General features: G+C 41.7%; 1 protein-coding gene across 1 annotated transcript in view; it reads right to left on the minus strand.

Annotated features, from left to right (window-relative positions):
* Positions 1–14871, minus strand: part of ITPR2 (inositol 1,4,5-trisphosphate receptor type 2) — a 243878-nt gene that overhangs the window by 57868 nt on the left and 171139 nt on the right. The window contains exons 43-45 of the mRNA XM_054281843.1: positions 12806–12916; positions 7974–8069; positions 6794–6913 (exon numbers count right to left, since the gene is read on the minus strand). Coding sequence (XP_054137818.1) covers positions 6794–6913; positions 7974–8069; positions 12806–12916 — 327 coding nt within the window. The remainder of the gene's footprint in view (positions 1–6793; positions 6914–7973; positions 8070–12805; positions 12917–14871) is intronic.

Consider the following 14871-nt stretch of genomic DNA (forward strand, 5'->3'; position numbering starts at 1 on the left):
ACACCTGCCAACTGCTTCTTGTCCACATCAGCCTCAAAATTTGACAATGGTCATTGCTAGACAAAATGTGAGCCATCTACACCATCTACAGTGGTCTTTTTTCCAAAATCCTAATCTCATACATGAAAACTTTTCTTTTTTGAGAGTGTACCAGTTAGAGATGTGTAAAAACTCAAATGAACCAAGACATTTCCTTCACAAAACAGAATCAACTGAAAATCTTTTGTCATCAGAACCTAGGCACAAGCTAATGTTTTGTATAGACAGACTACCTGAGGCAGAGGATGAGCAGAAAGAACTCCACAAGACTTAAAAATTTACTGAACCACGGTGGTCCCCAGACCAAAGCTCATCTGAAGGATCCTTGCCTGAGCTCAAAGCTGCTTCCCAATTGGATGAGCTTATCTTTTAAAGCAAAATGCTCTGGGAACTCACAGCTCTGACAGGGAGATTTCTTTAAGGCAAATGTTATGGCCCAGTAATGGCAACACCACTATCAAGGATGAAGGTGCTCTTGCAAGACTTTTCCACTTGTCTTCTGTTAATCTTATTTCCAGGGTATAACCATGATGTTACAATTTCAGCCAGTTCGTGCCCACTGCAGACTACTGGGCTGTAACTGCTCCCACCAGTTCCCCATCCTAAACAGCATTTCAGGTGCTTCTTTGCTGTGTCTTAGAGAAGGTGCTTGCCAATGCACATTACTGAGCACCTAATTTCTGCCTTCCTCAGCAACATTTCTTTTTAAAAAGTCAAATTTCACCCTGATTTTACACCTGACCACAGTCACACTTCATGCAGGACAGGGTTTGGTTCAGAAAGCTTTGGAGGAGTCACATGCAGTGATCCTATTCCACATTTGGAGGCCTACATTTACAGTGTTACTTCTTGTTTCCTCACACATTAAACCATGGAAGATCTGCACCCATCATAAGCAAGGTCTTGGCATGGAATCCCTTCACCTGGCTTGAATTATATTCAGGTCAAGACAAATGGATGAGTATAAGAATCCACATCTACCTTTTAGTGTAGGTTTTAATACTTGTCTTTTATTTTATACATGCACACACATACTCAAGGGAAAAAGAAGGATGAAGATCTAAGTGAATCTGTCTAAAAGTTAAAATACAGCAAAGAGGAGGAAATCCAGGAACTGCTCCAAAGTACAAGACCAAAAATAATCACTCACAAAAAAATCCTTAAGCCCTACAATACCTCCCTCACACACATGAACACATTTGCACCCATTACCTTCTTGCCTCAGCAATCCATAACAGTAGCAGCACGGGAAAGTTTATTTGAAAAACACACGTTAGCATGTCTCTGAAAGACTTCTGAAGTACTAATGTGCTCAGTGATTATGCACTACCCAACAAATGCCAACTTTCCACGTTAGCAAAGAGGCTGGGAGAGAGTGAGCATAGGAGGGAGGCCAACGTGGCAGTCAGAGCAAAGCACTGCGGATCAAACAGCCAGACTTCCTTCCCATGACAGCTCTGACTTGCTGTCTGTGCCTGCTTCTGCCTTGGTGTCTTTATCTGCAACACCAGCTAGCACCACCTACCTAAAAAGGGGCAAATGAAATTAATGAGAGCTTTTAACTGCTCCAAAATCCTGTAAAAAGTAAGATTAATTCTTTAAAAGTTTCTGAAACAATTACTATTGCCATTTCTTTGTTCTGCTGGAGCATGTGAGAGTTCCAGAACTATGCAGCAGTAGGCACAGTACTGATGTGGGAAGTAAAAGTGGTCCCAGTCCTGGGTGTACTCAAGTCTGATGAAAGCTACAGAAACACAGACTACAGAGAAAGCCACAGAAACAAAAAGCTTTGCGCTTCTTAGAATTTTTCCTATTTGGATAGCTAATTTTTTTAAACTGTCTTTATTTTATCCTTAATGAATGTATTATATCCAAGTCTCATTATCAAACCTCTGCTATTTCAAATGTCAAAACCAGTAACTTTTAAAAAATAGCTGGTAGTGTATGCCTACTCCCAAACTATAAATCCATGCCATCAATTATTGCCATTTTAATTGCCCAGGTAGCAAATACCCTTCATCTCTCTACACTATTAAGCAGTGAAGTAAACATGGCAGTAAGACATTAGTTTGATAATGCTTGCCAAGTTTGATAAAAAAAATCTTGATTCTGTTATTAATATACTAACAAATATATAAGGCTGAGATATTTATTTTGCTCAGCCCATTTAAAACTAGCACCAGAGAGGAAAATGTGTGTCCTTAGCAGTACCTGCAGTGAGAACCTTACAGCCCACAGCAGATTTTTCCTTGGTTTATTTTAAGAACTTATAAATGGAAGGACACTTCCAACTGTGTTAGTCTATTAGAAGATAACCTGGTTCAAATTTGTCTTCACTGCACTGATATCAGACAGTGATAATTCTTCTAACCTTATGGGGTGAGGAAATATTATTCATTAAGTCTTGGTGGCACCAGATAATTGTATAAATATAAGCAGTTTACTTGGTTGGGATTTAAATAATATTTTAGCTTAATCTTATTGAAAAAAAAACCAAGCAAACAAACAACCTTCTATTTACCTGGAAGTGACAGAGGTATCGTGGAGTTCCAAGACTTGTGCTCCCTCTCCAACACGGCATTTAAGCAGAAACTTAAAAATGAGAAAATTCTGCTAGCCTGAGAGCACAGAACGTGCATCAGGAAAGGGTGACAGGCTGTGTCAGCAGCACTCCACTCCTGCCACAGCCTTGGGAACCAGGCAGAGTTCACGAGGCATTGGAAATCTGAAAGTTTTGTTACAGTTTGCTCCCTTACTCCCCCCTGACTCACATCCTTCCACACCAAGGACATCTCTGCACAGCTCTGCAGGCAGAGGAAAGTGCACTCTTGCCATGCTGCAAGCTGACAAAAAACTTATTTCACATCCTTGTGACCCTCATGAATAAAGCCTCTGCTGAAAGGTACAGTGGATTAGCTTGGGCTCCATGCCTGACTTAGACAGTTTGCATGAGCTGAAAAACACAAATACTCCAAGTATTTTCTGTTAACAGAAGTGCACACACACACATATATATATATATTCATATATATGTATGTATATATATATATATATATGTAAATGTGCATACAGACTACAGGAGTCTCTAGTTATAAGCACTGCCTTATCTTGCTTCACAGTATCACAAAGGGATCCTGAACCTCATGGAAACACTGACAGTGAAGTACTGTGTTTTAGTTTACAAACTTCTGAAGTACTTTGTTATGAATAACAGGCAGCCAGCTCAAGCAGTGATCTGAAAAGCCAGAGGATTTCTTTAGCTTTTTCTAATTTTTTTCTTTGTGTAACCATTTAAAACCTTGATTCTCCTACACTAATGCTCCTGCAGATAAGGACAAGAATAAAACTTTTTTTTGTGCTTCTGTGTCAAAAGCTTTGGTAATTTCCTACAGAGACATCACATCAAGATGAAGTCTCTTTGAGGACAGCCTTACTAACTTTGCAAAATAAAGTGTGACCAGCTCTAACACAATCTCTTAAGAGAACAGGAGCAGAAATACCATACCTATTGACTGAGGCTGGAAGAGGTGATGGCCCTGTCCATAACACACCTCTGGCACTCACCTTCCTACTGCAAAGAAATAGCAAGGTCAAGGCTTGGCTCTGAACATGACATTTGAACCAGGGAAAGAAAGCATAATCTCCTCCATGGATTCTCAAGAGAATTGTGAGCCCTTTCTACCAATAGCAGGCTTATTTTTCCAGGATGTGACCTAAAGTGCCAGCTCGTGTCACTGCTCCACAAGCAGCTGTAGAGGAGCTGGGTCTGGAAGGAGCCCCAAAACCAGGCTGCAGCTCAGGGCACCTCCTCGTGGACAGCTCAGTTCTGCTTTCTCCCTGTGGCCCTCCCTTCTCCCCTCTGCTCAAGGAGGAGCAGGACAAGAGAGGAGCAGCAGAGCCCAGACAGCCCGGGGGCAGTGCAGGGGAAGCAGCAGAGCCACGGCACGTGGCTCACCAGAGGAAGATGAAGAAATAAGGGAAAGAGAGGACCATGTGGAGGATGTGTGATCACTGGCATGACGCAGTGCTGTACCCACACACCTCTCTGTGTGCACCATGTGCACATTTAGGGCAGGGGCTGGGAGGCTGTAAGCAAGATTTACTAACAGAAATCTCAGCCTTGCTTGTGACACATGTACAACTTTCTATGCACTGTGGGTCGAACATTTACAAGAATGCCTCTTGCTTCTGGTAAAATCAACCACAGGAAGGGCAAGGAAGGATGTAGTGGTGGCAAAATGCAGAACCCAGCTTTGCCCTGAAGAGTGCAACGACAAAAACTGAAAGTCGGAGCTCCCCAAAATAAACTGTCTGTGTTTGAGGGCTGGAACAGCAAAAAGGGGAACTCTGAGTCTTGATTCTGCTATTACAGAGGGACCCAAAAGCTGTAACTGGAGCAAGTGGTCACCAGGAAGTGCAAGGAAAGTGACTGAAGAGCCACAGTGGTTGTAGAAAAAATGTAAGAATGATGAAGTGCCACAGCAAAGAAATATTATGCAAATCAGGTCAGCTAAGCCAAGCAGAAGGCCCAGGCACCAGAAAGCCACTCTGACAGCAAAGCAGAGGGTGTTTGTTTGGAGACTGAAGCCAGCAAAGGAACCCAGCAACAATGGCCTTACTGAGGAGGGTCCATGCTTGTATCCTGCCCATCCCAGGGCGAGCAAAAAGGGCACACATGGAAAGAGTTTGGGGTCAAAGATTAGCAGCTCTGTGCCAAGAATTGTAGCACTTCATTAGCAGAGGACACAGAAAGGCCCCAAATTGCCTGTCCTTGCACTGGTTTGTTTTGATATGGGGCTTGACATGGGTGCAAATCTATTGTAAACACATGTACTATCTTACAGAAATGCAAGAAAAAGAAAACATTATTTTTTCTTTTATTTTCTTTTTTTTTTTTTTTTGTAAAAAAGATGGATATTTTTACAGCATACACAGCCAATCATGACATTTAATTTTACAGAACAGGAAGGAGCTCAGTAAGTTGCTGTAAAAATATCCACCCTTATGCAACCAAAACAGCAGCTATGGATCAGGAATAGCTGTGGAGTGGCACCATGGACCTCTCCAGCACTGCAGATATGAACCTAGGGACAGAGCTTAACCTACACCTCAGCCAGCTGGTGCACCCCTGGCAGTGACCTCTTGTGTAAAATGACCCCAGCAGTCACTTCATGTATAGCTTTAGGCCCATATTCCACTCCCCCAAACCATATTTTCCATGTCACAGACCCTGTTAAGTAATTTAACACAAACTGTAGGCAGAACACAGAAAATACCAACATTTCAATTTGGCAGGCATTTAAATTTTCATTATAAGCATTCAGACAAGGAGTAAATTCAGACAAGGTAAGGAGCTGCAGATGCTTTCTAAAAATATTGTCATCTCTGATGGGTATCTTATGTACAGCCCCACACACAGCACAAGAGTAGAACATGGGCAACCACACCACTAGCAAGATAATAACAATACCTACTTATTTAAATGTTCTGTGAGCACACCAGCATAACTCAGGAACTGTTTTTCTGCATTCCTTGCTTGAAAAAAATATTGCATAACACTACTGTAACTATGGATTGTATTCTTTTCTTTTTTTTCCACCGAGTATTTAATTCCTAACAACACTTAATAAACATAAGGAATGAGGAAGACTCCCTATCCCCATCTGTTTATTTCTTCTTAGGGAAAAACATTTGTTTTAAATTTGGCCCTTATATGAAATACCAAATGCTGTAATTTATGATATAACCAAGAAGTTTGTGGCTGTTATTCTTTCAATTACAAAAAACTTTTCAATACTCTGAACATAATTGAAAGATAAACTATTTTTGACACCAGCTACTCTGAAGAATAAACAGCATTAAATAAGAACCTCCAGTGTACATTCTACCTTTACCAGTAGAGAAGTAAAAGTGATCAGAAAAAGCCTGAGGGCACTACAGCATAATTTGAAAGGAGAAAGCAGTGAAAAGGCTGAATTATTCTTATTGGCAAAGTAATATTTCTAAAATAACAGGAATCTTCTGAAATCAAGTTCAGTTGGTATCACAACTGAAGGAACTATTTAAAATACACCGGTAATGGTAACACAATTTATTATTTGATTGATGTAAATGAGCTGTTAATGTTAAAAGAAGACAGAGCTAAGTAGATAGTCACTTTTCTGCTCTACATTGCAATTTCACACAAATAACAATTTGTGTGAAATTTCTCCTCAATGGGAGGACCAACATATTCAGGATTGCCCTCCCCTTGGACAAGGAATGGCTCTCAAGGTTGCTTCTCAAGACTGAGGGATTCCTTACTACAAGAGACTTTTGCAGGTAAGTGGTTAAGAACATGCTAAACTCTGAATTCTTGATGGCTAAATGACATAATGAATTGATCATGCGCAGATAAACCTTCAGCCAAACTGCTGGGAAAGCTGGGATTAAGACTGGATCCAGCTGCACCTAAATTCCCACCTGAGAAGGAGTTTAGAATGCCAGGGGATGCTTCCTTAACATCATGACTCAACAGGAGGGTCTCCCTGACAGTGTGGGCTGAGCCTGTGCTGTGTGCAGCAAACAAGCAAGTGTGCCTTGCCATTGAACCTGGTTAACCCACTGCCACATCTGCCACCAAACTTTGGTTTTTATCAATAAACACATTGTTACTTCTGTCTCACCCCTGAAGTGCATGACTCCATCTCTGACAATGTGGAGTCTAACCATGTAAAGCTTTTCTGGAAGCTGTCACAAAACAAGTAAGACATACCTGATGTGCCAAAATATAGATATTATGGCCAACATCTTTTGGGGAGATGCCATCATCTCCATTCTCCTCCTCGTGGTCACATTCCAGACCTTGGTTGTAGGCATTCTTCATCACATCCACCTGCAACACAAACCCAGCCAGGGAGAGATGAAATAAGTGTGGTTCTTGGGGAAAAACCACACTGTGTTTGAACACAGCCACTCTGCTCAGCTCCAGCCTGCATGGGTGCCCTGCAGTTCTGCAAGAAGAGGGAGCAGCCTGAGAAACACTTTCTGAATAAAAACAAGCTTGAAGGATTTATGAAGTTCCAAACTACTACATTTTTCATCAGCAACCGTGAGAAAGGAAGAGGAATGATGAGCCTTTGTGAGCAGGTATTTTCACAAATGCTTCTAAAGACTGGTCTAGATATGGCAGGCACTGTTGTGCAGCACTTAAAGAGTGCAGCCATGATCTTCTGGCCAGAGCAGGCAGCAACACAATTTCACAGGAAAAACCACACCTAAACCAAAAAGGGATGGCCTCATCCTGCTGAGATGCCACCTCAGTGGTGATTCCCTGAAACCAGCAGGCATTGGGCTCTGCCTAAGGGCAGGGAAGATGTTCCCAGATTCTTCCCTAGAATCCCTCAAGAACTCCCAGATCTCTCAGTCTCTGTTCTTACACAGTCAAGTGGTATTGGAAATTACTCCCCCAGATTTCCAACCCATCTGAAGTTCCTGGAGACCTCCATAAACATCAGTGTTGTTCCAAAACACTGCAACAGCTGCTTGGAACTCTCTTTGTTCACGAGACATAAATAAATAACATACATGTATATTAAACATATAATATGTCCACACACACATTTCTGTTAGCACTGCTTCACAAACTGTACAAGCTTAATTTGCCAGCCCCTGACAAACTGCACTTGAAGACAGTCTACCAGAATATGATAATTTAGTTAGGAAACAATTAAAGAAAAGTGCTTGGAATGGATAAAAATAATGAAGTCGTAAAGACTGAAACCATGCATGCTTGATCCTTTTAAAGTAATTTTGTGAATTAGTACTATCCTGATACATTGTGCCACCATACGCTGCCAACACTTCTCAGCTTAGATACAGATCATTTTAAAAATGTTTTAATGACAGATTTTTTTTCAGCCAAAAGATTTATGAATATTCACAAGTTTTCTCACCAGTTCTCTTGGTCTCATGTTGAAAAGGATTCTTTCCGCATTCTCACTGTCTTGCCTGCTTTCCATAATAGCCAGCAAAAGCTTGGAGGCATTGTTCTGGAGATACAAAACCAAATTAATGCAAATTTTAAATCTCTTTCATGGATTAATGACCCTTGCATTTGTTTTAATTGAGATTATGAGGACCACTTTTTAGTGGATAAGATTTTCAACCACTTGCATCTTTTATTTTACTGACATATTTAATAGCTTTTTTTTAGTGTCAGCATACTGTAACACTAACTCTGCACGCTATATTGGAAGGAAAATTTTCAACACTGAAAAATATTTTACTTAAATACAGAGTGTTGCTGCAGACTGTGCATACAAAATTAAATTCCATGTCCTTTCCTTATTTCCCAACTAGCAATTTTTGCCTTGGCTTTCTGTTAAAACAAGACCCAACAGAGATAATTACAAAACATATTACACAGAAGGCTTTATCATTCAGGCAGGTTTCCTTCCCCTTTGGTTTTTATGAAGTCCAACTGGTTATTATTTGAAAGGCTGCAAAATAACCTGTTTTCATGCACTCCTGAGATTTTGTTTCACTACTAAATATTCCTGGGGGAATATATAAAGACAACCTCTGCTTTGTCAGCTGGCTGCTTTTCCCCAAGGCTCAGGATTACACAGCATGAGCTTTAGCTGCAGTAGCCCAGTGGTGCCTCAGAGACCTGCCTGCCTCCCAGTTAAATCAGCTGTGGTGAAGTGGAGAGGAAGAATGGTTCTGGAGCTTTGGCTGCTTTCTGGCAGAGCAGGGTTGCCTTGGCTGACCTGTCACAGCATCCCCATCATTCCCTGTTACAGACTGAGCTGTTGGAACACCTGGAAGCAGGAGACAGTCCCCAGGGAAGAGGTAGGGGCCGGGAAAATTGCCAACCCATCCTACAGCCTCATTCTCAGCTGCTGATTGCCATTATCAACAATTCCAGCTGAAATTTCTCCAGTGAGGGTGTGCCTCAGACAACTGGCATGGGCAGTTTCAGAGGAAAAAGGTTCAACTGCTTTTGGGACCAGGGCAAAAAGAAAGATGTTATTCCCTACATGTTTAAACAACTTGTGCTTTAAGCAGCCTTTGTATCCCCAAGTTTTGATAATAGACCTAAAATGGAGCACTAGAAGCCAATAGAACAATCACATGAGTTGTAGTCTCCAGGTCAAACTTGTCCAACTCAGAAGCATTTTTTATTATTATTATTATTACATTACAATTTGAGTGCTATAGAGCACAAACACACTCATTTCACAGCTAAAAGCTCACAGGGGTTATTCCTGGTGAGCACAGAATCACAAAACTGCAGGATGGATCATAAAACCACACACTAAAAGCTGTCCTCTGGACTCAGATTCCAGCAGTCCAGCCCCTGCTCAAAGCAGCTTGCTCAGGGCTGTGTTAGGCTGAGCATTAAACACCTCTGACTGGAGGACTGAAGGTAAATGGAAGGAGAGTAGATTAGAATGAAGAGTTGTATGTAACTGGGGAATTAGAAACTTCTGGGAGAAGAGACTGGGAGTGAGACAGAAGCCAGGAGAGAGGAGCCTGGGCTTGCCAACACAGGAATGAGATAAGAACACAGAAAAAGAGATGGAAAGAAAAGACCTAACTGGGACTGGCTCAAGGAGAACAGCATTCCATATGAGTTTTGCCATGTCCCTTTCCTTTTGCTTCTAAATCAAATCAGGACCATCCATGGGAAAGGTCCAATCAGACTCTCTACCTTGCAACCAACACTGCAGAAGTTGAATGTGCACAGTGAACAGGGAGAGGGAGAGAACAGCATTTTGATGAGGATTCCTGACAGGATGCTGCTCTAAAAAGCAGGATGCCAGGCCAAATCAGTAGTGGTAGCATTGACAGGATCTCAAACTGAGGAGGAGGGAAGGGGCTGTGCCAGGCTCCCAGATAGCTTGGTAAGAAAAGGGAGGAAACAGCAGGAAGGCATCAGTCCCCTCACTCATGGCTGAGGAGGACTTTGAAGCTCTTTGCCAGTGCAGACAGCCCTGGGGATGGACAGAAGCCTGCTGCAGCTTCCAGGAGGCTGGGAAAGGTAGAGGGTAGGTAGGACTTTGTGTCATCAACCATCAGCTTCTTGCTACTGACTCAGCAGAAGTGCCTTGCCATGGCATAGAATTACAGCAGGCATTTGTGATGGTTATTTGGCTACTTATTCCTCACTTTCTGAATATTTGGAGAGCCTAGGATCTTTCCCAAACATCAGTGAGGAAAAGACATCCATCACTTGGAAAACACAGCATGAAGTTCATAACACATAAGTACAGTGAAAAATCAGTTTCCAGGTGCTAAAAAACAGCACAGTCCAAAGCACTTCTACTCTTCATTTCACCTTTACCTGGGCTCCCATCTCATCTCCTGATAAAAATTTTGGAAAAGCAAATTAATGAGTGAAGCAACTAGATACAGCTATGAGGGAAAAAGGAAGACACTTGTCTTAGACTCTCTGTACTCTTAGACTGACAATGTCTCCTCATCCTGTCAGATGTGGCAAATATTGAGCTCTTCCCGTGTGCCAGGGCTTACACACCGGTCAGTAAGGAAGGCCAGGGGGTCACACTTGAAATAAAAAGAAGCAGAATTGAACACTGGCCATCTCTGCACTCAATAAACACTATCTGCTCTGCTCACTAAATGATTCAGGAATCCACTGGAAAATATAATCCATGAAGATGTAATTGAATGCCACATCAAAAACTAAGTGCAAAACAAGCTAAACTAAGATGGCATGGGAAAATATAACTCTGCACTGCCTTTCCTGTGGTTGGAGGGTGTAAGTTCAACATATAATGCTCCCTGAACACAGTGCCTGAGCTTGTTTGTAAGTGTAAATGTACAGGCCTGCATACTTTGAATTCTGTATTTTCAGTATGAAATTGATGTATTTGCAACTTCAAAGTTGCCTATGAACACTGACAGTTAAACATTACTTGGTAAATTCATTGCTTTATTACTTCAATGTGTGCCACTCAGAATCAAAACCAGCAGCTTCTTAATTTGGATCCAGTTCTTGAGATCACATCTTGCAATGTGTCTAGATCCAGTACAAGAGTGATATGGATGTAATGGAATGGGTCTAGCAAAAAGCCATAAAAACCATGAAGGGAATGGAGCATTTTTCATATAAGAAGCCACTGAAAGTTGTGACTGTTCAGTCTGGAGTACAGACGGCTTAGATGGATCTCATCAATGTGTATAAATACTTGGTGGGAGGAAATGCAGAAGAGGCTGCCAGACCCCTCTCACCAGTGTCCAGTGAGAGAGCAAGAGACAAAATAAAACACCCATGAAATTCTATCTAAACATCAGAGAACACTTTTGTACTGTGAGAGGGATCAGACAGTGGGATAGGCTGCCCAAAATGGCTGTGGATTTCCAACTGTGGAGATATTCAGCTGCACATGATCCTGAGAAACCTCTAGCTGATCCTGCTTGAGCAGAGGGCTTGGACAAGTTGACCTCAAGACATCCCTGCTAAAGAAAATGACTCTGTGATTCTGCAAATCTGAATCATTTCCACAGTCTGAACCTCTGGTATATTCACCACAATTTTTGCTAATTGAATGAGTCTGAGCACAGCCAGCCTCCTGTGAGCAGGATCACACTGCTCCTTGCAGAGGTGTCTCTAAGCTCTGTGTTTGGTCACTACACAGAAAAGCTGCTCTACAAGCATGTGCTAGCCTCATGGCAATGGCAAATCAAAATGGCACTGGAGTGAATGCAGATACATCTTTACAGACACTGAATTTGGACTTCAAAAGAACTGCCTGCATGCTCAAAGTTAAATGTCTGCCTAAGTGTTTTGCTAGAGGGGGCCTGAATTACATTGCCATTCAAAAAAGTAATTACAGTTATTAAAATCATATGTAAGGCACTGTTGATTCAATGTTTCATTGTACATGATATATAGCTATATTAATTATTTTATTAGACATGTATAACATTGCCAATATGATGCAATGCAGCTACCACAAAGTATTTGCTGGTTTGGGGAGGAAACAGACCATCTGCAATGGAAATACTTAATTTGGGAGGCAAGAAAAGGCAATAACCTAGGGCTCCTCCTGGAGAGATTCTACCCTGCTTGGCAGACAGTGCAGCTGCAGAGCTCCCCTCTGCATGCACTGGCACACAGACAGGAGAAACTTATCTACCAGCCTGTCCAAACCTCCCCACAACACAGAACAAAATTACATTACAAGTCCTCCCTCTCTAGGCTTTGCCCTCACACCCTACACTCTGTGTTTCCCCTCAGAGGACACTCAGAAGGGAAATAAGGTACAACTTACTTGAACCTTGTTTTCAACTTTATTTGACATTGCAGGTCACCTGATGTATTGCTCTTTTTCACAGCATTTCCTTCTCAAATAATTTTTAAGAGTTCGGTATTTAGAGAGCATGGCTGACTTGCTGCATGCTGTACAGTGTGGCTGTTTATCAATCTTGAGAGATTTTACATCCACAATACACACTTTTCATGCTAGCTGTGTCATGCCTGATTGATAGGATTTTTTAAAAAAAAATCCTATCAATCAAGATTTTTGAGATGTTTGAGACATAGTCCCAAACACAGCAGTGGGTCAAAAGGCCTGTGGCAGAGGGCTTGATAAGGATTCAGAAGCTGAGATGAACTCATTTGCAAAATTTTTTTTTAAAGGTTTCTGAGGATACTGTGCTACGGTAAGATTAAGTAAATGTCAGGCTGCCTAGAGCTCTCCCATAGGTATGTCTTCTGTTGCTGCCCAAATTCAAGTAAACAAATTTCCATATACCGTACCTTGAGCTGAAGCACCAAGTCCATGCAGTATTTGCCAAGAGGGTTTATGTCGTTCAAGATGAGTGCAATTATAATATCAATCCCATTAGACTCATGGGTGGCTATGCATGTCTGCAAAACAAGAGAGGAGAAGGGAATGGGGCAGGGGCAGAAGGAAGGGGAGGAGTGGGAAAAAGAGGGAGATGATACAGCCAGAGGGAGGGAGAGAATATACACATCAGCAAATTTCCAAAAGAAGGACCCAGAACTTAAAACACCTTGCAAGAGCAATGAAACCTTCAGTCAGAGCAGAACAGCCTGAAAACACACCACAAGAAGTGCTGGGGGAGACTTGTGTGTACAGAACTAACCCAAACACTGCCAGTAGTGAAATACCCAACTGGAAAAAAGGTGGTGCAAGCTAAAATCTGCTCCCAGAGAATCCCGCAGGGCTTGGCACCAAGCGGCACAACTTGCAGACAGCAGCCCTCAGGAGCACTGCCAGACTCAGCTGAGCACATGCCAGCCTCAGACATAAAAGAGAAGCTTGACTGCAAGCACAACCAAATTTGCACGCTCAGATTCTTCATTTGCCCTCAGCAGCCAGCATTAATATTGCTGTTACAGTACAAAATGTTCATGGAAATCAAAGTTTTTTCCATGAACCTGGACACGTCCTGTAAAGAAGAGTATTTCTGGATATGGAATTTGAAACTGTATTTGTGAGCAGTGGTACTTCCCAAATGCCTTTGCAGCTGGAGTTCTGGGTCTTCTAGGCCTTGTGCATAACAGCCAGTTGTACAAGAGCCTATGGCACTTTTTCCTCTGGCAGGTTTATGGGACAATAGGAAAGGAAAAGACAGAGAGAGGGGGAGAAATGAAAATGTGAGAGTGTGGGGCATTTGCCCCTGAAATATATTAAATTAGAATTGCAGTTGGTGTAAACAAGTGCAACTCAAATCCTGAGTGACTTCCCAGCAGATAGGTCAAAGTAATAAAGTTTAATTCATCATTCCCTTCCATATCAGTGTTCCTCCAGTGCTTCTCACTAACTTTGTTGGAAAACATGTTAACTTGTAACATTTTTTTATCTCCAGTCCTGTAGCTATACTTTTTTATAGTTGTTTTTCCCATCCCCAAGTGGTTTAAATATTACTGCTCAGAATTTATCCACTTAAAGGACTTCTGTTTGTTTTTAAAATATTAAGTAAAGGCAGCTGATTACCAGCAATGGCAGTAATAGCACTTTACATTTCATTGGAGCACATTAATGAAGAAGCATTAATATTGCATGTATTTCTTCAGCTATTTCTAGCATAGAGAACAGATTGCTTCTGTCATTTGTTCACCACAATTTTCCCACTGCTAATCTATAGCAAAAATTCTGCAGTTTCATCCACTATGACAACTTTATTGCAACTTTAATTCTCTTCAGATCAAATATGGCAGCATGTAACCACATCCTTTACATTTCTACACTTCTTCAGCATGGCACTAAAGAGACTTTTACCAAAAGTCACAGCTGTGTGACTTCCAAAGGCTGCAGTGAGGAAGGCACAGAAGATCAGAGGCATGGTCTTTAGTGTCATCCATTTCACTACTGATACCATAATTAAAGATGCTGCTAGGTGGTATGGCAGGAGGGTAAGTTAAACTTTGTGGCAGTTATGTGAAATAAGGAAAGTAAGTGTTAGCAAGATGTACAAACACCAGCAAAAGCAAAATGTGTGAAAATGAAACACATTGAAACACAAACAGTCTGTGTTTGCCATGCACTTCCAAAACTCTTGACTGCAAATCCAGTCTCACAAAGTGAGGGTTAAGCCATGGACACAGCAACATAAAACATGAAACTCCCCCCAAAAGGTCTGCAAATTCTCAGAGGAAGAAGAGGCACTACAGGAAGAGTCTGTTTTGAGCTCTGACTTAAAAGGGTTGCTCAGGCCTCAGGAAAGCTTGAAGCATGTTAAGCCTAGTCATAGCAGCTCCAAGTGAATTTATGTTATCAGGGATCCTCAAAAGTTTGTGATAAGCACCCAGACAGAAACATTCAGGTACAGCCTCCTGCACCCAGAAGTTCTTGAGCT

This window comes from Melozone crissalis, unplaced genomic scaffold (genome assembly GCF_028551555.1).
Source record: "Melozone crissalis strain CALT ecotype California unplaced genomic scaffold, PUWL_Pcris_2 ptg000033l_1, whole genome shotgun sequence".
Classification (NCBI taxonomy): Eukaryota; Metazoa; Chordata; class Aves; order Passeriformes; family Passerellidae; genus Melozone; species Melozone crissalis.